Here is a 27409-nt window from a genome sequence, read left to right as displayed (position 1 = left end):
TATCTAGCCATTAAAATGTATAATTAATAAAAGTTTTTCCGTGTAGGAAATAGCACCTCCACCAGAACGCCTTGAAAACATACACATGATCATTCTAGAAAATAGTTATTAGGAGAGAATATATTTTTGGCATATACAGTTTATTGCAGTTGTGGCAAGTGAAAATGCATTTTTCTTTGGAGTAGGTTACTACCCTGCCCCACAGCAACATAGCTGTTCTTACCCTGAGAAAAACATAGTTGTTTCCTGTCATGTGATGTTTGTCTCTCTTTCAGATCTGATGCTGCCTGGTGTTGTGTTGCCATCTTCTGGTCTACCTGAGGTACAGCGGGGCAGCCTATGTGCAGTCACTTTAGTGGGAAACAGGTACACCCTGTATATTGTAGATAGAGTGCATTAAAAAGATTTATTATTTTATTGTTGACTGCTTGTTTTTTGCTGCAAGTCTGTGAAAGAGGGGGATGTGCTTTACTTTTGGGGGCATTACCACTGTATTATATGAGTTATAGTATTATATGTTGCAAACATATTGCACAGAAAACTGGGTAACCATAGGTAATTACTGTGATTGAAAAGTCCATGAGGCTTATTTAATAACCTGGTGCTATGTTCACAAATGTGCTGCAACTCCTAAGAACCAATCAGAGGTCCATTTTGTAAACAATACTAGAAAAATAAGTTAGTTTGATATATACCACAGTTGTGCACATAACACTGTTATTAAATAAACCTCCATGAATTCAGTTGTAGAGAGAAACTTTAAAGGATGTATTTATATCACACTAATAATTCAAATTATGTCTTTTAGATACAGCTACCCTTTGGTAGCTGTAACTAAAACAGCACTGTGACTGGTAATCGTTATATCCGGTCACAAGATCGGTAAAATATAGTGCTGAGTCTTTAGCATTGTGTTTCTCAATGCAGAGATAAGCATGGAAACCTGTGCTGGGTTTCCCCCTATTAATCCTTTTAAAATAAGAAGATATTGGATCCAATACCCCCTTTTAGAAAAAATATAAAACTTATTTGGGTAAATAATACCTAAATCTATCTATCCTATCTATCCCCCTGCCAAAAAGTATATCTGGTCATTAATGTCACACATATTTTGCATGTCTCTGGATTCTGTCAAACAATAATACTCTCACTGTTAACAGCTGCTAAATTCCTGCTTGCCAAATTTAAGTGTGAATGCTATATTTTTTATGATAATTTGGGGGCAGAGGGGTCATTGTGTTTATCAGCATTTTACCATGACAGAAGTGTAATATGGCAGCTCACATTCATCATCATCATCAGCTATTTATATAGCGCCATTAATTCCGCAGCGCTATACAGAGAACTCATTCACATCAGTCCCTGCCCAATTGGAGCTTACAATCTAAATTCCCTAACATACATACACACACACACACACACACACAGCAAGACAGACTTGGGTCATTTTGATAGCAGCGAATTAACCTACTAGTATGTGTTTGGAGTGTGAGAGGAAACCGGAGCACCCAGAGGAAACCCACGCAAACACGGGGAGAACATACAAACTCCTCACAGATAAGGCCATGGTCGGGAATTGAACTCATGACCCCAGTGCTGTGAGGCAGAAGTGCTAACCACTAAGCCACCATGTTGCTCCATGTTAATTAATGCATATGTGCTGAGAAATAACGTTCTCTTTGCTGAGTAACGTGTGCCATTCTGTTTTGCTGAACATTGGAAAAAATGTTAACATAAACATTAATTCTATATTGAGTATTAAGGTGCAAACTATAGATGATATAAAACCTCTTTTCAATCCTGGATAACTAATAGAGTAGAAAGAAAATGCAATTTTCATGAAGGCAGTCTTTTGCAGAGGGAAGATAGATGCCACACGCACAGAACTGTGCTGTGTTCAACAACAACTTCTAATTGCAGTGTTGGCCAAGTGCTTTTGGTACTACTGACACTGGGACTCTGTCCCCAGTGTGGTTTGATAAGATACCTGCATTGTGTAATTACTAATAACCACTGCTCATCTACACCTCTACTCTACCACTACCTCCAGAATTGCATCCTCCCATGTCCCCTCTATCATTTATCTACATATGTAGGCTGGTTGCACAATGTAAATCAATTAAAAATAAAATTAATGTGAAGTAAAAACTTGCTGGATGCTGTTACTCTTTTTCTATTTTATTTGTAATGTTCCGATTGTTTTAGCTAGAAGATAACTGTGTCCTGTACATATGTTAGTTACAGAGTAACAGTGCATTCTGTATGTACAGGGCTCCTGTAGCAATAGGTGTAGCCACTATGTCTACAAGAGAGATGCTGGCATCAGGAATGAAAGGGAAAGGCTTCAACATTTTGCACACCTATAGAGATCAGCTGTGGTAAGTAGACAATTTCACCTTTCTTACCCACAATCTAAACATACAATACAAAATTTACAGCGCTCCACAGACTGCTGCCTTAATATATCACCAGGTACCACTTAACACCACAATACTAAATATTCAAAAATATGTGTATATCTCAGGAGCAAACTGTAAACATATGTAACTCTGCATACGATCCTCTATATATCAAATAACTCATGGAGCATTCAGTGTAAATCGATCCCGGGTTCAAGCTAATTTTCCAGGTCCCCGGCTGGATATGGAGCTCGCTAAGTCCGCTCAATCACCACTGTTTTATAAAAAGTACATTGTAGATGCATTTTCATCATTATATCTACTGAATTTATTGTCCTATTTGACACTGCATTTTCTTTTCTCTTTTATATATTTTTCATCAGGAGACTATTACTATGACCTATTCTAGAATTCCTTTGCAACGACGTATGAATCCTATGGGACGCTATTAGGGCATAAAGACATTTTTCAGCTGTAGTGCATATATTGGATTGTATATATGAGTTATTTAACATACATTATGTTGAGGAGTCCGTACTTTATTGTTTTCCTTTGCAATATGTGTATTGTATTATACCTACTGTACTTTGTGACTTCATTCTGTTTAAATTTAGTGTGGCATTTATTAAAGATACACCCAGCAAATGTAATAATTTTAATTAAAAAGGTCTAAAAAAAAAATAATAAAAAAAAAATAAAGCTGTTGCCCATAGCAACCAATCAGATTGTAGCTATATTTAACTAGTACATTCTAGAATATGATAGCTAGAATCTGATTGGTTGCTATGGGCAACGCCTCCACTTTTCTTTTTTTAGATGTTTTAGTAAATCTACCCCACTGCCGACAACAGTCCTAATTTTCCCTATGTACGGTGCTGCAGATCATTTGTGGCACCTTTTTATAAATAAAAGATAACAATTAAGTAAACTTGATATTTTGAACATGCATAGAAAATAGATTGCTTAAAATTGATCGAACTAGGACAATCCTATTTTTTTAAAATTTTATGTGCCAGACATGCAATCCTGTTCATTGAGATCTTCCAGTACCACTACATGATGAGAAAAAAAATCTTTGTGTCTGTATAGGCATCTTTTAGTGATCGTTGGGGGTGATTTACTGAAATGGGTGAAAATGTTCCATAGCAACCTATCAGACGTTTTATTTTATTGATCTAATTTAAACTGGACTAGTCAATGCTAATTATGTCTTGGTTGTTATGCTAGTGCTGTTAGTGCTCGCTCCACCCCAGTTATGTGTATTTATACCTTCTTGTCATTTCCATTTTGTTATGTCAGGGCTTATGGTGACAAGTCATCTCTTCCAAACATCGCTCCAGTAGAGGCAGAGACTGCACCAGAAGTGGATACGGTGGAACAAGTAATATCCCGGGACTCTCTGCCTGAAAATCAAGATTCCGACAAACAATTGGAAAATTTGTGCCTACTGGAAGTGGCCTCAGTTAGTCTCCAAGATGGTGAAAACATTGTAGAGAACTCTGACGTAGCAGAGGAAGAGAGAGAAGAAACACAGGACGTAAACCAAACATCTCCACAAGGTAAAAATATTTATTAAGGGGAGTAATATCTAAACATGGGAACAGTTCATATCTATTCCTGTAACTTTAAGACAAGTGGAAAATTTGAGACTGAAAAGAAAATGATATTGAGCATCTCCTAAAATGTTCTTGTGATATGACCATTTAATTAGTGCTTATAGTTAAGGAGACTAGGTGCAATGTATGTACTAAATTATCCTTAATAGTACATAAGCAACTCTTAATATGAGGAGAACAGGTTCTCCTCCGCTATGTTCTCTTCTTCAGCTTTTATAACTGAGAACACATAAATTCACTATGTAAATATAAATATGGTGGCATAGTGGTTAGCATTGCTGCTTCATAGTGCTGGGCCATGGGTTCAATTCCAACAAAGGCGCTACTTGTATGGAGTTTTCCGTATCCTGAGCTCAATAATGTACCTGGAAAGTGATCTTAGTTTATTTATTTAGTGAACCACAGAATGTATTCGTATGTGCTTCATACATTACACAACATCCGAAGCAAAACAGCCGTTGCATAGATCATGAAGAGTGATGGGGTTTTTATTTATTTATTTTCTTTGTTTGTCTTGGTTTGTTTTTTTTAACAATGTCTATAGGTAGTGTGCAATGGTCTTTGCCATAGCTGCTCCCCATTCCCCATGAACCTGAGAAAAGTTGCTGTCTTCTCAGGCCCCCCACTCTGCTTAAACTTGTATAAACCCAGGCACATTCAAGGGGAGGGGTAGTGGAACAAATCTAAGTGTAAACAGAACTGTTAGACAGCACCCCCCCCCCCTTCCCGAAGCATAAGCTGTCTTTCACAGTGCAGAGTTGAGGATTACAGGCAGTACTTTGTCATATTTATGTTAGGCAAAAGACCCTTTTTAATTTTTGTGTGTGTGTTTTGTGCAGTCTATTTTTACTGGAGAAGAAAATGTCACTTCACTGAAAATTATTAGTATCAAAACAACTTTAGCAGATGATAAAGGTCCAGCAATGATACAATATGATGGAATTTCAAATAACAGTACAGATAAAGCTTGCCTAGATCTTAAAAATCCGAAATCTTAGTACATACTGAAAACTGAAAGAGAACAGATAGTAAGGCAAAACAAGGGGTAGAGAGTACACTCTGGGGAAAAAAAGATGGGGGCCGGAACAAGAGGGAGGAGAGACAGACAGAGGAGATACAGTTGAGGACTAAAATTATTTAAGATGTCTTGTGGTCTGCCAAGCGGTGGACAAGGATTTTGGAAGGGTTGTGTATAACTTTCTTGTTTGGGTTGAGAAGGAAAATGTGTTTGTAGTAAAATAATGGGCATATTCAAATATTATCTGGATGTAATTTCAGGGGCAGACAGACATTTACCTGTTTTCAGTCATCTCTTTTTCATCACACTGCAGAAAACATGGACATCTTATTACACCAGTGCTTCTTTCATGCTTTGAAATCCAAGGTGAAGAAGTCAGACCTTCCCCTGCTGACAAGCACTTTTTTGAGAAATTATCTTTTCTCCTGTTGGTGAGTTCTATGCCAGCACAGCTAACTGATTACAAAACTGTTCTTGTTATGCACTATTATTTGGCTGTAAAATACGTTGCAAATACTGTAAAGCACATTATTTTTGAGAGTTTTTATATTTTTTAGGTAATGCTTACCAAAATTAAAAAAAACTATGTGTGTTCTAAAATTTGGGAACAAAAGAGAAATGAATCTATAGGTAGGATTTTTGTCTTTATGAATTTTTAGTTTAAAGGTCTTGTCACTTGTAAGTGACCTTCATTAATGAGGTACTGTCAATTTTTAGAGTGCCCTTTTTTGCTATATAAGCTTACAAAATTAGTTTTTGTATGTTCCTAACCCAGAAGAGAACATATAAAAGCTGCATAGGCAAACCATGTGACTCGGCTTGAGAGTCGGGCAGGATACGGCATTATGCTCCCTCCCGTAGTCACACTTGCGAGGCAAAGGAACTGTCTGTGGGAAGCTGCCCCAAAGCAAGCATAGCATTTGCTCTTTTTCTATGTTCTCTCCTGTGATACAGGAGAGCATACAGTGCACCTGATATGTTTCTGCTTGACTTCAGAATGTGTTATGCACTATCCCAGCCAGGCTTCCTGTAGCCAATACTAAATGCATTTCTTGGTTCACAATATTTAATACACAAAAAAAAAACACATTATTGGGCATTTAATAACTTTACTATAAATATTATTTCAGGATGAAATTACCAGTTAGTGTCTCTTTAGTCGTGATGGCAAGGAATGGCTTGAAATATTTAAATAACTTTTTTTAGGGTTGTGTACAAATGTTTACATCACACATTTGCTATGTTTGGTTTACTTTTAGCCCTGAAGGACAGCAAGTGGACATTAAGAAGTCTAGTTACAAAAAGGTAATGTCGCTTAAAAAATAAATAAAATCTCATTCACAGTTTATCCTACATACCGGAAAGTGCTGTTACCTCCATCCACCAAGCCCCTGGGCAAGGAGGTAGACTGCATACTCTCATTATCTTATGTAAATGTTGAGCCTGTTTTTTCCCCGCCATATGCTAGGAGATCACTGATTGTGAAGTGTTTTTAGTTTTTTATTTTCTTTTAATTAAATGTTGTGGACTGCCACACTGATTTGTATAATGTTCTCTCCCAGCTATCCAAGTTCTTACAGGCCATGCAGCAGCGTAAGATCTTGCAGGTGAAGGAGCTCAGTAAAGGAGTGGAAAGCATTGTGGAAGTAGACTGGAAGCACCCAGAGTAAGTGCAAATTATGCTGATGACACGGTACACAAGCCAGACAAACCAATGATTACTGTTATTACAATTAGTTGTAAGTTGTTGATTCCTTGTTTCTGTATTTCTGTAATTATCTGAACAAGGCTCTTTGTTTTTTTTTTTTATTAAATACTATATTGCACCAATGCACAACACACTGCCTCAGGAATGCATACAGCCCACAAGGTCATAGTATTGTTGTCCCTTGTTCCTTTGTATCTGCGCTGCATTATGAGTTCAGTCTGGCAGCAAATGAAAATGAATGCGCTTCACCCTAATTCTCTGCCAGAATGTCTATGCTCTACAAAGCCAGGGAATGTGTTACTACAGATGTGATGTGGTGTGAGGTTAATTTGTTACAGGAAATAAATAAAAAAAACTTGTCTAGTTAACTGCGCTCCCTATAGATGTATAGGTAATAAAAGCTGCCAAAAGGAGAAGGATATAGGTAACCCATATACCTATTGGAGTGATATACAGATGTGGAGAAACCTTGGTGCTCAGGAAAGGGGTATAATGGGAGTGTAAGGTATAGGCAAGGTTTGTAAGATAAAACAAATGTGATGATCACAGTAAATCAATACAATACAGTTTGTGTAGAGAACACTCGGTTTTGAGTGGTTTGTTCTGCCTGCAAAAGGGGTAAGCAGAATCTTGTCTGTTAATAGGGTGATTTTTTTTGAAACATGGTCCTGTATGGATATGGTGGGGAATAAAGTAGATTCTGTATGATAGTAAGAAAAGTCTTGTGGTAAAATATAATTTGCAGTCTTGCTCAGGGTGTTCCCTCTGTTCTGTAACCCAGTTTGAGTGTGAACATATCGATAAATGGATGATATACAGGAAAGTTGTTTATGTTCATAGAAAAAAAGTCTCTAAGTTTCCATAAAAACAATCCAAAGATATGGAAGGTAACGACCTTGTAGAGGTGTACCTCAACTTAACATTTTGTAGTGGATGCAGCGCTTTTCCTCCTCTTCATGGATACTTCTTGCCTCCCTTCAGCTGTGCAGGGGGCGACATAATGAATCCTGTCTCAGTGTCCAATACGGAAGGGGCGCGCATGCGCAGTAATGTATCTGTTTTCAACTCAGCTGTTCTAGCGTCTCCCCGGCCGGCATAGTTGTGTTGTCAATTTCAGTAGGAGAATAGGGTTCCTCTTGTTCGAATGTTGAAGTGATGATAAATCCAACGCTTTTCCCCCGCTACTTGTGGGCTTCCTAAGGGATAAATTGAAAATTACACTGATGTTCACTCTCTTAACCTCTTGCAGTCAGTGGCTTAATTGACCAGCCAATTAAAGAGGAGTGCTAATGATGATTGATAGTCCTTAATGATTGCACTTTGCATGAATGCCAGTTGATGAAACCACAATTTTATTCTACGTGGTAATATAAACTGACAGGTATTTGAATCATAAGAATAATATATAAAGAAAGGTAAACTTATTAGTCATGTGTTTTATCTTATAAACCTTGCCTATAATCATCATCATTTATTTATATAGCGCCAGCAGATTCCGTAGCACTTTACAAGTGGGAACAAACATTAATAAAACAATACTGGGTAATACATACATACAGAGAGGTAAGATGGCCCAGCTTGCAAGCTTACAATATGTGGGACAATGGTTTGATGCACAAGGGTTACATCATATTGAATATTTGTCCAGCTAGAATGAAAAGGTTGCAAAGTATTTAGCGGGCAGTATGATCAGTCACGCAGAAATGTTAGTCAGAGGGTTGTTGTCTTGTGTTAGCTGTGTAGAGGGTGGTAATAGGGTAACCTAGGGAGATTAAGAGGGTGGTAGAGGAATTTTATAAGCTTGCCTGAAGAGTTGGGTTTTCAGGGAACACTTGAAGGTTTGAAGACTAGAGGACAGTCTTTCGGTGCGAGGGACTGAATTCCATAAAGTGGGTGTAGCCCATGAAAGTCCTATAATCGAGAATCGGAGGAATTGATGAAAGTGGAAGAGAGATGCAGATATTGTGCAGAACGGAGGTGTGGAGTTGGGAGATATTTTGAGACAAGTGAGGAGATGGAGATGTGTGTCTGTGCAATTTTGTTGATGGCCTTGGTATGTTAGTTGGATTCGTTGTAAAACAGGCAACTAATGTAGAGACTACCAGAGTGACTCAGCAGGTGAAAAACAATTTGCAAGGAAAAGCAATCTAGCCACTACATGCAAAATAGATTGTAGGGGCTCGCGTCTGATTTTGGGAAGACCAATAAGGAGGGAATTACAATAGTCGATGCGGGAGATGATGAGTGTATGAATTAAAGTTTTTGCAGTATCTTGTGTGAGATATGTACCTATTCTGGAAATGTTTTATAGATGTATGCAGCATGATGTAAATATAGAGTTGATGTGGTGAACAAAGGATAGTTGCGAGTCAAGGATTACACCTAGGCAGCGAGCTTGCGGGGTGGGATTTATGTTCATGTTGTCAACAGAAATAGAAATGTCAGTCAGGAAGCTTCTATTGGGTGGGAATATTATTAATTCTGTTTTTTAAAAGATTGAGTTTGAGTTGGCGAAAGGACATCCAATATGAAATGACAGAAAGACGGTCAGTAGCGTGAGACAACACAGATTGTGGGAAATCAGGAGCCTATCCCATACACTCCCATTATACATCTTTCCTTAACACCAATGTTACAGGGAAGGGTTGTAGAGGGGAAAACGTGTTACAGGGAAGGGGTGTAGTGGCGGATGGACAAACATTTTACAGGGAAGTATGGAGGAGAGTTGTGGGGGCACAAATGTGTTACAGCGAACGGTTTAGGGCAGTGGTTCCCAAACTTTTGCAGTTCGCGGCACCCTTAGAGTCTCCAAATTTTTTCAAGGCACCCCTCCAATATAATTATTGAGCATTCCTGTTTTAGAAGTAGTTGGGTCAAAAAATTGTAATAAGTATTTAGGTCAGGACAGAAATACTTATTTAGTTGTATGCAAAAATGCCCCCTCTGCATCCAGACACTCTGCCCCCTCTGCATCCAGACACTCTGCCCCCTCTGCGTCCAGACACTCTGCCCCCTCTGCGTCCAGACACACTGCCCCCTCTGCGTCCAGACACACTGCCCCCTCTGCGTCCAGACACACTGCCCCCTCTGCGTCCAGACACACTGCCCCCTCTGCGTCCAGACACACTGCCCCCTCTGCGTCCAGACACACTGCCCCCTCTGCGTCCAGACACACTGCCCCCTCTGCGTCCAGACACACTGCCCCCTCTGCGTCCAGACACACTGCCCCCTCTGCGTCCAGACACACTGCCCCCTCTGCGTCCAGACACACTGCCCCCTCTGCCTCCAGACACACTGCCCCCTCTGCCTCCAGACACACTGCCCCCTCTGCCTCCAGACACACTGCCCCCTCTGCCTCCAGACACACTGCCCCCTCTGCCTCCAGACACACTGCCCCCTCTGCCTCCAGACACACTGCCCCCTCTGCCTCCAGACACGCTGCCCCCTCTGCCTCCAGACACGCTGCGCCCTCTGCCTCCAGACACGCTGCGCCCTCTGCCTCCAGACACGCTGCCCTCTCTGCCTCCAGACACGCTGCCCTCTCTGCCTCCAGACACGCTGCCCCCTCTGCCTCCAGACACGCTGCCCCCTCTGCCTCCAGACACGCTGCCCCCTCTGCCTCCAGACACGCTGCCCCCTCTGCCTCCAGACACGCTGCCCCCTCTGCCTCCAGACACGCTGCCCCCTCTGCCTCCAGACACGCTGCCCCCTCTGCCCCCAGACACGCTGCCCCCAGACACGCTGCCCCCAGACACGCTGCCCCCAGACACGCTGCCCCCAGACACGCTGCCCCCAGACACGCTGCCCCCAGACACGCTGCCCCCAGACACGCTGCCCCCAGACACGCTGCCCCCAGACACGCTGCCCCCAGACACGCTGCCCCCTCTGCCTCCGCCCTCTGTCACGCTGCCCCCTCTGCCTCCGCCCTCTGTCACGCTGCCCCCTCTGCCTCCGCCCTCTGTCACGCTGCCCCCTCTGCCTCCGCCCTCTGTCACGCTGCCCCCTCTGCCTCCGCCCTCTGTCACGCTGCCCCCTCTGCCTCCGCCCTCTGTCACGCTGCCCCCTCTGCCTCCGCCCTCTGTCACGCTGCCCCCCCTCCTCCGCCCTCTGTCACGCTGCCCCCCCTCCTCTCACTCTCCTCTGCCCCTGCTGTCACCCTCCTCTGCCCCTGCTGTCACCCTCCTCTGCCCCTGCTGTCACCCTCCTCTGCCCCTGCTGTCGCCCTCCTCTGCCCCTGCTGTCGCCCTCCTCTGCCCCTCCTCTGCCCCGCTGTCACCCTCCTCTGCCCCTCCTCTGCCCCGCTGTCACCCTCCTCTGCCCCTCCTCTGCCCCGCTGTCACTCTCCTCTGCCCCTCCTCTGCCCCGCTGTCACTCTCCTCTGCCCCTCCTCTGCCCCGCTGTCACTCTCCTCTGCCCCTCCTCTGCCCCGCTGTCACTCTCCTCTGCCCCTCCTCTGCCCCGCTGTCACTCTCCTCTGCCCCTCCTCTGCCCCGCTGTCACTCTCCTCTGCCCCTCCTCTGCCCCGCTGTCACTCTCCTCTGCCCCTCCTCTGCCCCGCTGTCACTCTCCTCTGCCCCTCCTCTGCCCCGCTGTCACTCTCCTCTGCCCCTCCTCTGCCCCGCTGTCACTCTCCTCTGCCCCTCCTCTGCCCCGCTGTCACTCTCCTCTGCCTCGCTGTCACAATCCCTCTAACTCCTCTGCCGCGGGCCAGCCATATAAAAAAAAAAGAAAGAACACAGTAACTTACCAATCCGCCGGGCGCCGGGACCCAGCAGCCTCATCTCTCCCGCAGCAGCTGTCACTGAATATCGACGTCAGTGACGGCTGCTGCAGGAGAGAGGAGTCTACTGGGTCCCGGCGCCTGGCGGATTGGTAAGTTACTGTGTTCTTTCTTTTTTTTTTTTTTTTTTTATATGGCTGGCCCGCGGCACCCCTGGGAGCCGCGGCGCACAGTTTGGGAACCGCCGGTTTAGGGCAACAAATGTAGTGTTGCATTACATGGGATGGTCGTGCCCCCTGTGGTGGTGCAAACACATCTGTCCCCATGGGGACGTTTAAACAATGTTCAGCATAACTCCAAATGGGTTCCACTTTTCCTGTAGTATATTTCTCATATTTCACATTAAGCAAGTCTTTTATTGCCACCCTTTCAAATGAGTACTGTCTCCAAATGCTGCCCTCAGACCAAAAAATGTTGTACGCTCCTGCTCTATTGTGTGCTTGAATTGGTTTGTGGAAATTCTATTTCTATATGAAGCCAAAACTGTATATTAATAAATACGCCTATGTATAAAAATACAACATGGACTATGTATTGGGTGCAAATATATAAAGCAGCAATCCCCTGAATTAATGAAGTGTGCTTTTTGTCTTTTAGGGGTATATTTACTAAACTTCGGGTTTGAAAAAGTGGAGATGTTGCCTATAGCAACCAATCAGAATCTAGTTATCATTTATTTAGTACATTCTACAAAAGGACAGCTAGAATCTGATTGGTTGCTATAGGCAACATCTCCACTTTTTCAAACCCGCAGTTTAGTAAATCTAGCCCTTAATGTAATATCTGTGGCGGGCTATAAGAGGAATCTTGGCAATTGCTATTTTCCCTTGGTTTGTTTTTTCAAGATGCTATTAATGATTTATAATTTATGCACAGTTTCCACAGTGTCGTGTGACAATCGTGGAAATCACAGTCACATGGAACATGCTCTGTCTGCACTGAGAAATCCTCCCACTCCTCCTATCCCCTCTGCTTTCACATGACGCACTGAGAGTCTGAGTCTGCCTGTGTGTGTGTCTGGCAAACATACTTGTCTGCATTTTGAAAAGGAGATAATGATTTGTAGGAGGACAGCCAAGAAAAATCAGATATGTGCTTAGAAGTTTTCTTGTTACTTTAAGTAGCATGTTAAGCACCTTTGAGGGATTGCTGCTTTAAATAATAAGTCCAGCTTTGCAAGTTTAATAGGTTAGAAGAGAGTTTTGAGCTCTTTTTTGTAGCATATCTAACAAGTATTTTATTGATCAGATTCTTGATGTTACGGATAAAGGGCATATTGTGTTCTCTACCCCTATCGCCACTAGCATGTCTCATGCTGTGGGTCAATAGGTTTGAAATGACTAGTCCACATAACTTTAATAAGTTTTTAGTTACCACTAACATCTGTCAGATGACGTAGCAGCGAGGGCTGGGCTTTGACAGAGGACTGCATTTATCCAACCCACTTAAGATCAAAAAATCTGATCAAAAAGGTAGTCATTGGATGCCCTTTACTAATCAATGGTTAAATATTAGATGGAGGTGATATTTGCACCTGTAACCACTAAAAGGTGGACTTTGCCTTTAAAATGCTAAGTCTCTGCAGATGCCCATTTTGTGCTTATTGTATAATCATTTATATCTGCAAAAAAATACTTTTGGCAATATTGGATTACATGTATGTTTGTTTTCCCCCAGAGTTTATCCTCATGCCATATTTTAATATGTGCTTTAATTTTGCCATTTCTCTCTTGGCAGTATCAGAGCTTTTGTTGCCCCAGCTTCAGTCCTGCCTCCTTCTACGACTGAGAAAAACATAGATGTCGGAGGAGAGAATCCATATCAGCCACCTGAAATTATCTCCCTCTATGGAATCTCTGCAAAGATGATACCTCTGTTCCAGGAATCTGGACATAGGTGAGGAACAGGATCGGGAGGATGATACATTTCTAAGTTTCTTGAACCTAACATTTTTAGGGTTAATGGGGGTCACTTACTAACATGATTTAGCTGTATGTCCATTCCCCTACACGCACATTTACCACTTGAAAGTGCATAGACTTCAGTCTCTCTTTTTATACCAGCCCCTTTATAACACCACCATCACAAAAGTGCAGTAAATTGTATGTATTCCATCATATATTACCCTCTTTATAACACCATCCTTATAAGAACACCAGTTTTGGCCTATGTTTTTAACTCTGTTCACTCACTCCCAGTTGAAGATTCAGGTTGAAACTAGCATTATAACTTTTTAATAATAATGGAAATTATCTTTTAAATGTAGAGGTAAACAAATGTTACGCAGTGAGGTGCAGAAATATAACACCGCTGCATGAGTGTGAAGACAGTCCCATCCTTTGATTGGGCATATGAATGCACTGTATATACTGTACATTGTATGTTCTCCCCGTGTTTTTGCGTGGGTTTGTGGCTCTATAAAAAAAGCTGATGATGATTATTTCTCTATGCTTAGTATTTCCCTATATGAAATGGGAGAACTACTTTTTCTTCTGCTATTTGCTTTACATTTTTCTATTTATTATTTTTTATACAAATTTTATGCTTTGGTCTTTATCCGTCCAGCATAATCCTTGAAAACTGATTATTTTTTCTCTGGCACATTTAGTAGTTCAGAAAAATGTCCTATCTGGTGGCTCATTTAATGTGGAAAACTGTCTAATTCTATTTCAGACTTGCATTATTATCAGTCTTGATCCTATAAAACAGTTGCACACCCAGCTCGGAGGCCTAACCCATAATGACTGTATATATATATATATATATATATATATATATATCAGCAGGTGTGGCATGTATATTGCAATTAAATGTATCCCAGCAACATGCTGTCATTAGAACGTTGTATTAACAACAAGCTAGTTATATTAGGTTCTCATGTACGAGAGATGCATAGGGCTATAGTAAAAGTGATTTATTAGTTTTTATTGTTAACTGGAACTTTTAATATTTATTTTTTTTAATTAAATTGCAAAATATATCTGTTTGGAAAATGTTTTATTTGAAACATGTATTTCCTAAGACTAGAACAACAATTTTACTGTTTAAACATATGTTTATTAGACCCTGGCTTAAAAAATGCCATTGTATGTACAAAATACCACTGATTTCCTAGACAGACTATCTGTGGTTAGCACTATATACATTAAAAAGCCCAAAAACTTCTTAAAATATTTCAAACTCTTTTTACCTACATACTAAATATGTACAATTTGCTTATTTATGGATTCATCTGGAAACTGTGTATGTTAAAATTGTTTTTAATACCTAGATTTCAGTGGGGGGTTTCCTTGTTATTTTAGCAAATGCACATATGAATAAGGAAATCGGCGTGTATAATTATTGTGTTTTAAAAGTGTGAATTATGCTTATCGTAAATTAATTTTCCTCTAATGACTCAGCGGAAGCCATAACTCCCCCCCCCCCCCCCGTTTAGGTAGACAGGTTAAAAAACATACCCCAAACGGTATGTTAGTTAGCTTTCCAAAACAAAAATATTACCAATAAACTTACAAGCATGAATGGGTAATTGTGCTGCCATAGAGTCTTTAGTGGAAAAGCAATTAACTGTAAGCACAATTCACACTTTTCCTCTTAGGTCCTCCATGGCAGCCATAACTCTGGCAGGTACCAAAGCAATACAGTTGGGAGGGCCACACAAGAAAAACAAAACTAGTCATATATACTGCAAACTGAAAATTTATTATTTTGTGTCTGAACTGGAAATAGGTCTCCTTAGGTAAGAACCCAAGGAAGATAACATTTCGAGCAAAAGTATGAATAGATGACCATCTGGCTGCTTTGCAAAGTTCCATTGCAGAAGCCTTAGCCTTACTTGCCCAAGATGTTGCCACTGCTCTTAATGAGGGGGTATTCAGGGTCTCTGGCACCTTATAGCTGTTACTCTATATTATAATAACTTCACTGATCCACCTGTAAATGGCTTCCTTAGATGGATCATATTCTTTCCTAAACCCAGCTGAAACCACAAACAGTTCTGTTTTCCTGAATCCTTCTGTCCTGGGAGTAAATTTATCAAGCTGCAGGTTTGAAAAAGTGGAGATGTTGCCTATAGCAACCAATCAGAATTCTGTTCTCATTTATTTAGTCTATTCTACAACGTGATAACTAGAATCTGATTGGTTGCTATAGCACTTTTTCAAACACTCAGCTTGATAAATTTACACCCTAGACAGATATATGGAAATTGCTCTCACCAAGTCCAGCAAATGCAGTTTTCTTTCATTTTCATCTTTTGCATGTGAACAGAAAGATAGCAGTACAACCTCTTGATTAATATGGAACATAGACACTAACTTACATAGAAATTCTCGATAGACTCTAAGCAAAATTTTATCCACATATACATTGAGAACAGGTTATTTGTACCACAATGTCTGCAGTCTTGCAACTCAGCGAGCAGACATAATAGCTATAAGGAAATTGCTTTCAGTGTCATCCATCCAATAAAACTTCTTACAATGGGTCAAAAGGATCAGCCATCAGAATGTTTAGAATTAAATTAAGGGCTGAAGGGTCTTCTGAGGCTAACTTGGTATCGGAGAACATGCTCCAAGCAGACGCTTGTACCTTGAGTGAGGATATGGAAAAACCATTGCTGAAACCATCCTGGAGGAAGTCAAGCATCTGTGTAATCGTTGCTGCTGAATTGAATTTAGAGTCACACTTTCCAATAATTTTCTTTCAAAACCTGTAATAGATATTTGAAGAATTCTTTTTCCTTGTCTGCAAAAGTGTGTTGATTACTTGTTCTGAGACTCCCTTTTTTTGAGCAGTTTCCACTCAATCTTTATGCCATCAAAGCTAACCCCTCTGGATTTGGTTGAAGGACTGGGCCTTGGTGCAGTAGATCGAAGAGGCAGAGGCCAAGGCTGTTCCTTGAGCATCTCCCGGGTAACCACAGACAGCAAGGCTGAAATGGGAGTCTGAGTTTGCTGTCATTTCTGCCCTTTCTTTTTAGCATGCGAGTGATGAGTGGCAATGGAGGGAAGACATACCCCATGTGAAATGTCCAAGCAACAGTCAGTGCATCTATTCCCTTTGACTCTGGAGTTCTCTGCCAAGACAAAAACCTGGGAACTTTTGCATTTCTGCTTGTTGTCATGATGTCCACTTGTGGAAGCCTAAATCTTTCTATCAACATCTGGAACACTTCCTGTTGGTATCATTCTCTTAGCAGATTCATTCAGCCAGGAACAGATTTACCTAACACATTGGGTTTTCCTGTTACATGTAATGCTGAGAATGAATCCAGATTTCTCTCTGCTCCGAGCATGATCTTTGCTACTTCTATCATCAAGGTCCGGCAGTCAGAGGATTTTCTGATATACTTCTCTTTGAGACAAAGTTAAAAGTGTTGAATTGCCTTCCACACTGTTCTCATTTCTGGAATATTCAAGTATAGACTTTTCTCGTTTACTTATAATGCTCGTTACTTATAATGCTCTTATAATGTTTTGTGAACATGTACCTTGCGCCAATCTTCCCTGAAACTGGCCTCTCCAGCCTGTGATACTTGTGTATGTTGTGAGCATCCTGTCTTGTGGCTCCAAAAGTTACACTACCTTTTTCTTTAACTTTTTGGCTTCGGCACCACCTGAGATTCCCTGGTGGCTTTTTACAGTGATGGCATGATTCAGAGAAGTCTTTCTGTGGAGGACAGCATCCCCAACAACTGACGCCCCTTTGTTACCGGCACTTGTCCATGACTCTGTAAGTGGTGTGCCCAGGAACATTATTTGTTGTGAAGGGATGAGCCCCTGTACACAATTCAGCCATATTTGTTGCAGTTGACAGTGAGTTCTGAACTCCCCACCACAAGAATATCATCCAGATATGGCCATTTCTTGATTCCTTGCTTTCTCAGTTCTGCCATCAGAGAGATTAGTCCTTTTTAGTAAAGTCCTTGGAGATGTCGTGAGCCAAAAGGGTAGGCAGGTGATCAGAAAGTGTTGGCCCAGGTCCCAGAACCTGATAAATCTCCTGTGATGAACTGAAGCACTGATATGAAAATAGTCATACTGAAGAGCTGTGGATGTGAGAAAATCTGCTTTGCCAATGGCCGTGAGGCTAGGATTCAGTCTCCATGTGGAAATGTCTGATATGAACACAACTATATTCCTATATTTTGGTTAGATTTGCCCCCTAGAGGACTTCTGTATAACCATGTCCAATTTGACTCCAAAAAGCATAGATCCTTCTATTAGGAAATTAGCTACACTATTTTGTGGCTGAGCGACCGCAGGCAAAGGATGCAACCAGAGGGCTTTCCTAGCTACCGCTACTTATGCCATTGTCCTTGCAACGATATACACTCTTCTGCATAATTTCAGTGCTTTTCAGCATATGGTGTTTGCTAGCATTCTCTTAGACATCTGTATAATGTGTGCCTCTCCCCATAATCTTAAGTGAAGCCATAGCTACCTCAGATTTCTTTAGAAAATACTTTTTTATTCATGGTATCTGTGAGGGGAGCAACATTATCAGTAGGTATAGTAGTTTTGTATGAGATACTAGCCATAAGGGCGTCAACATTTGAGACTATACTCCACTTCTAATCCTTCGCATCAGTAAAAGAATATGTACATTCTAACCTTCAAGTTTGAGTGACGCTCATCCACCTGTGCCCATTCTTTATAAATTTGCTCCTTCACCACCTTTATTATTATACATGTCCTCCAAATCTATGGTTGTTTGGGACCTTGCTCCTTTTAACCCCTGTATGATACACAAATCTTCTTTAGTCACAACAGCTTCTCTCATCTATGCTATACGTTACTTATAATGCTCTGGGGGATGAGTTTTCCCCTTGGTCTGAAAACTACATATTGTGCAAAAGATACCTTCCACTTTATTTATTAAAAGCTTGGCCCAGGTTTCATATCCCTCCTACTTGTCCTTCTTTTTCACAGACTCTACAAGAGTACTGAAGACACCTGAAGTTACTACTTGACTAATAATACTAATTACACATAATGCAGCAACTCTTGTACTTAGAGACTTAACTAGTGCAGGTGCTTTTTGGCTGTTTGGGGTCTGACTCCATTCCATTGCTGGGTCCAGATGACTCACTCAGGATTGAAGTGAAATGTTTCCCAAAGCCAGGGAACACTTAGAGCAGTTTTGAGTCTCCATGTTGGCGCCCTGTGACCAGAAGATAGCAATCTGGTGTTCGCCAGGTAGCCAGCCTGGCCCTCGGCTTGCAACTCAGACTAGTGCATACCTGGGACCTCAGAGAAGGTAACTTAACTATTATAGAGACAGGAAAAAGACATGGGGAAGAGAAGGAGCTACCTTTTATACCATCCGAGTTTGTTTTTTTTAACCTGTCTCTACCTAAACTGGAAAGGGATTCTACCCCAGTTATGGCTACAATGGAGGATTGAAGAGAAAAAAATGTGACTGGTTCAGTTAAATGTATTTTAAGTGAAATCTAGAATATATATAATAAATGTATATATGAAAAACTTGACAATTCTTATATGTGCACGAATCCTGAAAATCAGGAATCAGTTAAAAATTTTACAGGTGAGATTCTTTCTCAAAAAATCCATGCCTATAAGATTGCTTTTCTCACAAAATATTACCACTAAAGACAAACAAAACAATATCGCAAGGAACATCGTGTGCACATTTTGTTTCTGGCACACCCAAATCCATGGACGCAAGCACTAGTTGGCTCTCTTAAAAAAATAGGGTATGGTAATTGGAGATTTTAAAACTGATTGCTTGTTTGTATCAGTAATATCAAGTATTTAAAGGGATTCTCCACCCAAGTTACGTGAGGTCCGATTGCAGTATTTGAGCCAGGAATTTAGAATGAGACTAGAGAAATACGACGGTAACCCCCTTAAATTAAACTGAAATGTAATGACTAAATTACTTTATTAACAGAATTCAGTAACTTTTATTATACACTTCTTTACATGTGGAAATTTTTAAGAATGGAGTATAATGAATAAGTAACTATAAAGACTGCTCCCATTAGAAAGGACTCTGGGACTATATATTCCACTTATACTTTAGCTCCCTCAATATAACGGAGTTGATCATTGTGGTGGATCCTAGTATTGATTTTAATATTTGATGTTTCCTTCACCTATTAAGACTCTCCTTGAAAATTATTGGGGTCCAAATTGAGAAAACTTTTACAGATGGATTCCCCTGTAAGTGCATTAATGGAGTTAATATACAACAACAGAGATTCCTTTTGAGTCCTTTTTTGTCAATCCACTTGGACTTCGGTTAATGTGTGAATTTTATATTGCAATATGTAGTTTGTCCAGTATATGTTTTCAATAAACTGTTTTTAGAATTTTAATATATTTATGGTGATATTTTTATTTGGTTTAAGTGATATGCGCTCTTTTGTTTTGCTTTGTTTTATATTATCAATTACTATATTAAAGGAACTAAACAATTACTTTATACTCTACATTATATGTATATGTCCTTCCATTGAAGTTACATTGGTGGGAATGATCCCTGCAATACGCGCTGATATATGTGGCTACAAATAACTGTCACAGTTTCCAGACCACCCAGAAGGTGCACAGGGAGAGTTCACTAACCGTCACAGTCTCCAAAGCAATAAGCAGGTGCACAGGTGTATTGTCATCTGTCACATTTGGTAATGTATTGTTGTATATGGCAGGCGGACGTCTTGTGAAATAACTCCGAAACTGTTGTAACCGATTACAACGCCAATATTATTCTGCAAGTCTACAGACCAAGACCTTTAATTTGGTATATGATGTGCCCTGCTCAGACAACAGCGTCATAGATAGAAATCGCTCATAAAACTCGTATTTATGCTATTAATATATAGATGGGGCTTTGTGACAATTTGGCACATTATTGCTCATGGCTTTTACCCAGTTTGCTGTCTTCTCCAGAAAGGTCACTCCATATTCTTTCAAGAAAGTTTGATTAGTCAGCTACCATTTTATGGAACAGGCAACATAAAGTACATTAGAAAATGCCATGATTGTTAGTGAATTAAAAATAAAAAAAATTAAGTTGGGATTAAAGTTCACACGTTGCCCATGTGTTTATGTAAACTAAGTGGTGATCAGTTTTAAATCAATAAACGTATGACCTGTTATGCCAGTGATTGTCCTGTCACGCGCTTTATTTTGATTTTGTTTGTTATTTTGCAGGAAAGGCGACCTACTCACTCAGACCGATGTCAGAAGTGTCATCATCACTTATGTGAAAATCAATGAGCTAGTCCATCCTGACAACAAGAAGTGAGTTATGTTGACAACTGCTGGTTTGTATCACAAATAACTTCTTCTACAATAGGTGCATCATGCAGAGGCCTGAGAGGTTGTTGCACCTGTTGAACACATGCTACCAAATCTGTTGCATAAAGAGGAATTGGCTGGTTAATCCTTTGACACGTTCAGTGTCTTCTTTTTCCCATTATATAGTACTTAAACATATATACACCCATCAAAAAAGTGATTGAAATTTAACCAGACACTCCTGTGTATGCAGCCTTGCTCACATTAAAGGACACCACTTAAAACCCTTAAATAATACCTAAACACAAAAACGTGAATATGTGGCGCAAGACGGTCTATATCAAATCCAATGAAAACGAAAAAAAAATAATTTCTTTAATTGATTAAATCTTCTCCCTTGTCCAATGTATCACTATAGTCTCTTGGGTCACATCCCATAAGGTGAAGAAAAAAAGGACAGACAATAAAGTAATATAGTGAAGTATATCTTCAATCAAAATATAGATAGTCCACTGTGTGCAGAGAAGCTTAAAGCATGATTTTTTTATGTATATATCCTTCTTTAAATTAGATTTCCCAGTTATACCAATAATGAAAATAGATAAAAGAGAAATATAGTTCTATAACCAAGGGACCCATGTGATGGAGAGTTTCCTTTGTGATTGCACTCACTGTATTTAATACTAAACAAATGCTTTAAGCATACATTGTTCTTTCTATGTGTTCTTCTCCACTCTTCCATGTAGATCTATGTATCCTAGAGAGGAAGAAAAGCAAAATAAATATTGAATAATGCCCTTTAATAAACAAATGTAAAACACTCAGATTTGAACTAATAAGTCAAAATACATTGGCAGTTTTCAAGGGAAGTAAGATCTTTTTCCACCAGTTTGAGACTTTTATTTTTATCTTTCATTTTTTTTTTTTTTTTTTTTTTTTTTTTTAATCGTTGATTTAATGATTTCGTTTGCAAAGTTACTACCAGGAGCACCACAGTCACATGCCATATGATGTAATGAATAGAGTGGCTTTAGAACGCCCTTCTCATTATGCTTGTTCATAATAAAATAATCCTCCCCATGCTATATCATGGACATAGGGAAAGCACTTTGACTCGTAGGTCAGGTGAACCATTTGCCTAAGAAATGCAAATGTGTTTAAGCTAAGAGACTCTGTGGCCGTATCAGTCTCCCCCCACAGAGATGGAAGATGAAGACTTAGTTATAGGAGGGCAACCTAAAAATAAATACTGCTTGCTTCGTGTTAAATAGGAACAACTCTGTTTTAAAAAGGAAAAGTCTATGTGGGATCGTACCTTTAACTGCAATAAAATCTTTTATTGCTGGTTTTAAGAGTAATATTTATTTACCCAATGATCGTTTTATTTTTAAATGGATCAATGAAGCGAAATCATTTGAACTGAGATAAGTTAGAATGCAAGATGTTACGGAAAGTGAAAGTATTGCTTCTCATCTGTACTTTTGCAGAAGATATATTATTTATAATCAGTGAAAATAACTTCTAGACAGATTTTTAATGAGGTCTTGTTTTTTGGCAGGTAAGTTATTTTGTCTGCTAATACCAACTTGCCACCTACTTTTGAATTTACAGTCGTTGCAGCATGCAGATGTAGCCATTTTCAGTATATAAATAATTCTACATGCAACATTTTTCAACTGATTCTTTCAAAAATATCCCCTGTAGTATTTCCACGCAGTAATGGTGTATGCTGATCATGTTTTGTATTTGTTCTTCCCCTACAGCTTTGTGACCGTGAACCCTGTGATATGTGACTGCCTGCTGGACAGATCAGAACAGAATGACATTTTACTTCTGAAATGGGATGACCTAGTCACACGGTACATTTCTGAACTAATCATTTCACTGTAAATGTTGATTTCAGTGTAACATAAACAATCTCTCTGACCATGCATTCTTATAAATAAATCATATGTATGCTCGACCACTGGTGTGGTCCGAGTTGGTATAGTGCTGACTCTTGTGCTTTGTGTGAGCATGGAAATGATATTAGCCCCATTGGCAAGAAGGATGGGAATACACATTGGATTCGTAAACCCACAGTTATTAGATCAACCATTCAAGTTTATTCATAGTAACTTTTTCCTATGTATATTATATACATTCGTTATATAGCATACAGTGGGCATTATACAGTTGGCCTCCTTCACCAGGTTGAACGTTTTGGTTGTTTTCCTAGATATGCCAAAAAGTACATTACTCTCTGTGTGTGGGTTTGAATAAATTAGATTACAGCAAAATGTTTGACTCCAACATAAACGTTGAGATCCAGCACCTCATCCTTACATTGGGATTTTGATGCACTGAGCCGCCTCACTAAATAGTTGCTGCAGTGTATTATTGTCTGAGTGTGGAACGTATAATTGGTGGCCTAGTGAAGGACTCTTGATCACACTTTTCCAATTAAACTTACCTCCATCTGTATCTCTATGTATGGTGATTTATAATATGTACTATGTTTTTAAAATACTTTTTTCTCTGTCTTCCTTTGGGGGACACCGGGAACATTGGGGTATAGAGAAGGAACAGGGAGAACTGGCACTTTAAACTTCTGTTTAACTAAGCCCTAGCTCCTTCCTCTCTATACCCCACTTCCTGTCTCAGCCTCAGTTTAGTTTAAGTGCCCGGCGAACGGGCTGTGTCTGGGCTGCTTAGCAGCCGAATTCTATGTTATTTTTCTTTTTATTTATCTTGAGTTGTTTAATACGGTAATCGGAGACTTGTGTCTCCTGTCCTGACAGTCAGCGGCTCACTGAGCCACGTAGGCGGCTGTCAGTCATCGCTATCCCCGGCTGCTGACTTCAAAGTTATGGAGGGTCCAGGTGCAGTACCCTGCCTCTTCCTTCCTCTCTGGCAGCTGTTTTGAAAGAAAACACTCTGCAACAGCATGCCGACCAGCCGGGAAAGTGAAAATACAGCGCACAGCATGGACGACTGTGCGCTGACTGGAGTGGGGGTTCGGAGGTGCCATGCCTCCTTTGCCAGCCCCCTTTCCTAACATTCAAATACCCTTCTAGGAGCCGGGCACAGTCACCGCGGGCTGTCCATTGTCATTCCAGCCCTGACTGATTCCTCGTTTTCAGATAACGATAATTCTATTCGTTATCTCGATGTTTTCCGAGCCTTGCGCAATTATGTGAAGAGGTCTCAGAAGCTGCGCAAAACTGAGGATCTTTTGATTCTCTATGATGCTAACATAAGAGGCTGGCAAGCTTCTAAAGTGACTACTGCTAGGTGGATTACAGCTGTTATCCGTCAAGCTTATAGTGGGGCTGGGGAAGCTGTCCCAGATAATCTTCGAGCCATGGAAGACAAAGCAGACCAAGAAGATGACTACTAGTAGTTTAAAACAATTGACTGTTAAACAATCCCTTGCAAGAGGGAGCAAGTATGACAGCTGTCACCCAGTCGCAAAGCGGATCACAGACGCCATGGCAACTATGCTAGTATTAGATTTGCATCCAATATCCACTATTAATGCAGCTGGTCTTAGACAGTTACTTGAGGTCTTGTGTCCCCGTTACCAAATTCCATCACGACACCATTTTACTAGAAAAGCTATTCCTCACCTCTATCAGAAGGTTCATAAAAATGTAATTATTGGGCTACAAAATGCTATTCTACCCACTGTACACTTAACCACAGATATGTGGATAAGCAGAACTGGACAAACTAAAGATTATATGATTGTGACAGCCCACTGGGTTGCTGATTGCCCTAAACCAGCAGGGACAGCAGCAGCATGTACCCAAGACGGTCACATTTTTCAGAGGCAGGCTACTCTGTGTATCATCTGCTTCACTAAGAGGCATATTATTATTATTATTATCGTAGATTTGTAAGGCACCACAGTGCTCCACAGCGCCGTACAGTAGGGAACACAATGACATACATAAAACAGGAGATACATAAAACAAGAACAGACAAGGCAGACAAAATGAATGGATACCTGAAAACAAAGCGTATGGAAGACCCTGCTCTTTAGAGAGCTTACATTGTAAAGGGAAGAGGGCACAGCTGAAACAAGAGGAGCGAGTGTGGCTCAGAGTGGAGATTGGGATAGTTGTGAGGGTTTATTAGTGTGAATAGTGTTATCGAGGATAAGGTCACCTCTAAAAAATAGATGGGTTTTCAAAGAGCATCTAAAGATTTGAAGGCTATGGGAAAGTCTGATTGAGAGTGGTAGGGAATTCCATAAGTGGGGAGCAGCACAGGAGAAGTATTGAAGGCGGGAGTGAGAGGTGGTTATCAAAGTCGAGACAAGGCGCAGGTCAGAGGTAATACCACTGACAACCTGATTGAAAAACTAAGGGATGTCATTGCAACATGGCTTATCCTACTTGGACTCTTCTGAGGATATGTGATTTCTGATAATGCCACCAATATTGTTAGAGCATTACAGCTGGGGGAATTCGATCAGATTCCCTGTTTTGCTCACACAATCAACTTGGTGGTACAGAACTTTTTAAAAAAAAGACAATGACATGCAGGAGATGCTGTCTGTGTCCTGAAATATTTAGGGTTATTTTCAGGAGAATGCAGCAGCTGCAAGAGGAATGGGATTTAGGGTAATCTACTTTAGGCCAGCACAGTGGAGAATACTTTCTGTGTTGTGCTAGGTGCTGAAACCACTCAAAGTAATCACCTGTGAAGAGAGTGCAGCCACTGTTAGCTTGAGTCAAGTGATTCCACTAATTAGACTTTTTGAAAAGCAGCAAGAGAAATTGAAGGAGGAAATAAAATAAAGCAATTCCGCTAATTATGTTGGACTTGTAATTTAAGTACTTTATTCGCTTCGCCAGGATCCAAGAGTTATCAACATCTTGAAATTGGATCATTACATTTTGGCAACTATGCTTGATCCTAGGTTTAAGAGCTATGTCTTTTCTTTCTTTCCAACTGACCCAGATCTCAAGAGATGCAATGAGCTCCTGGTCAGCAAGCTGACAACTCATGTGGTACATGACACAATGACGTCTTCTCCTTCAGTTTCTCTGGAAATTGCTGCTAGGAAAAAACGTAGCTTTCCCAAGACACCCAGTGGTGATGCAGATAAAATCTGCACAACATTTTGACATTTGGTCTGATCTAAAAGAATTGCCCAAAAATCGTGACGGCTCTTTCGTAAAATGAACTACAAATTCCATGAGGAAGGCCATTACTGGCAATTACATCAAAGTACACAGACTTCTGTGATGGTGGATTTCAGCTGGGATGAAATCGTATTGTTTGAGGATGATGTACACACTGATGAGGGTGAAAATGATGACAGTGTAGATTGCAGGTGCTGAGATCTAGCTAAGAGAAGGGAGCTACCTGATGCTGGTATGCTTGGTTATATTTTGGGTAGAATGGCATGTTGGCAATTTTATGTTTTTTTCTACAGTAAACTTTCTCCTTTATTAGAGAGATGTTTTTTTCTCTTTAAAAGGGTACAAGCTTTTTATTTACATTTTTGCTTCCCTGACTTAAAACCACTATGCACTTGAACATAGGCTTTAGGATATGAGGTAGAGGGATTAGTATCATCATGACTGAGACTGGAGAGTGACAAGAACAATGCCACCCCTCCTGTTTCTGTATGAGCTATGGCACAGTAGAATGTCACTGGAGACTTTTAAGAACAGTGACAGCCCTATTATTACAATTTCTGCTTCAGCACTGAACCCTGCCACCTCATGTTTCTGAGTGAGCTATAGTACAGTAAAATGTAACTGCAGATTTAGACCAAGACTGCCAGCCCTATTATTTCTATTTCAGCAATGACAATTCGCAATGGAGCTCTCCTCTTTCTGTTTTACCTACATAACACAGTACAATGTGACTGCAGATTTAGAAGACCAAGCCTGCCAGAACTATTATTTTTATTTCAGCAATGACAATTCGCAATGGAGCTCTCCTGAATGTCACTGGAGACTTTGAAGAACACTGCAACCCCCTCCTCTTTCTTTTCTACCTATGACGCTGCCCAACTGCACTAGAGACTGCCAAGAACTGTGCTACCCCTTCTGTGTCCCTTTGTGAATTGGTGCTGAATTGCTGTGGAGGGTGGTACTTATAGAATCCAAAACTCGTGAGATGCAACAACGTAACACTGATGTTTTGCGTCGTTTACAATTCCGAGGACCCGCAAAAGTACCGAGCCGAGCGGATCTGCTAAGTTCGGTTCTCGGGGAACCGAGCCTGAGCATCTCTACTGAAAATCCAACATAATTTGTTTAATTAGCACATTTGGCATGTTGAATATCTAGACACCTAATCGACAGGCACATTGATCCTCAGGATCAATGATCCCTATGTCGAAGAGTGGTTTAAATGCAGTAGCATGCAATCAGAGATCCTTGACTTATACGCTTTTAAAACTCCTTCAATAATCATAGTTTGAATGGTTCTTTAAAGAGTAAGCAAAGCTACTAAGCATTAAATGTAATCTGTTACTTTTCTGAATAACAAACATGAAGTAATGGCCATGCATTTACCTAACTAAATATTTTCATCACTCATTTGCTGCAATGCATGCCATGTTGGGAAGGAGGGATTTCTTTGCGCAGACACTGTTTTTAAGCTTGCTTTGCAGAAATCC

At 40.5% G+C, this 27409-nt stretch overlaps 1 protein-coding gene across 3 annotated transcripts in view; it reads left to right on the top strand.

Moving 5' to 3' along the window:
- EIF2D (eukaryotic translation initiation factor 2D) overlaps positions 1 to 27409 on the top strand; it is a 55582-nt gene that overhangs the window by 21696 nt on the left and 6477 nt on the right. For all 3 annotated transcript variants that reach the window (XM_075196161.1, XM_075196160.1, XM_075196159.1), the window contains 9 exons: positions 276 to 366; positions 2271 to 2378; positions 3699 to 3958; positions 5347 to 5464; positions 6293 to 6338; positions 6596 to 6699; positions 13259 to 13417; positions 20701 to 20790; positions 22551 to 22646. In XM_075196161.1, coding sequence (XP_075052262.1) covers positions 276 to 366; positions 2271 to 2378; positions 3699 to 3958; positions 5347 to 5464; positions 6293 to 6338; positions 6596 to 6699; positions 13259 to 13417; positions 20701 to 20790; positions 22551 to 22646 — 1072 coding nt within the window. The remainder of the gene's footprint in view (positions 1 to 275; positions 367 to 2270; positions 2379 to 3698; positions 3959 to 5346; positions 5465 to 6292; positions 6339 to 6595; positions 6700 to 13258; positions 13418 to 20700; positions 20791 to 22550; positions 22647 to 27409) is intronic.

This window comes from Mixophyes fleayi, chromosome 2, assembly GCF_038048845.1.
Source record: "Mixophyes fleayi isolate aMixFle1 chromosome 2, aMixFle1.hap1, whole genome shotgun sequence".
In the NCBI taxonomy this organism is placed as follows: domain Eukaryota; kingdom Metazoa; phylum Chordata; class Amphibia; order Anura; family Limnodynastidae; genus Mixophyes; species Mixophyes fleayi.
The sequence above is the reverse complement of the archived record's forward strand: the minus strand, read 5'-3'. Positions and strand labels throughout refer to the sequence as shown.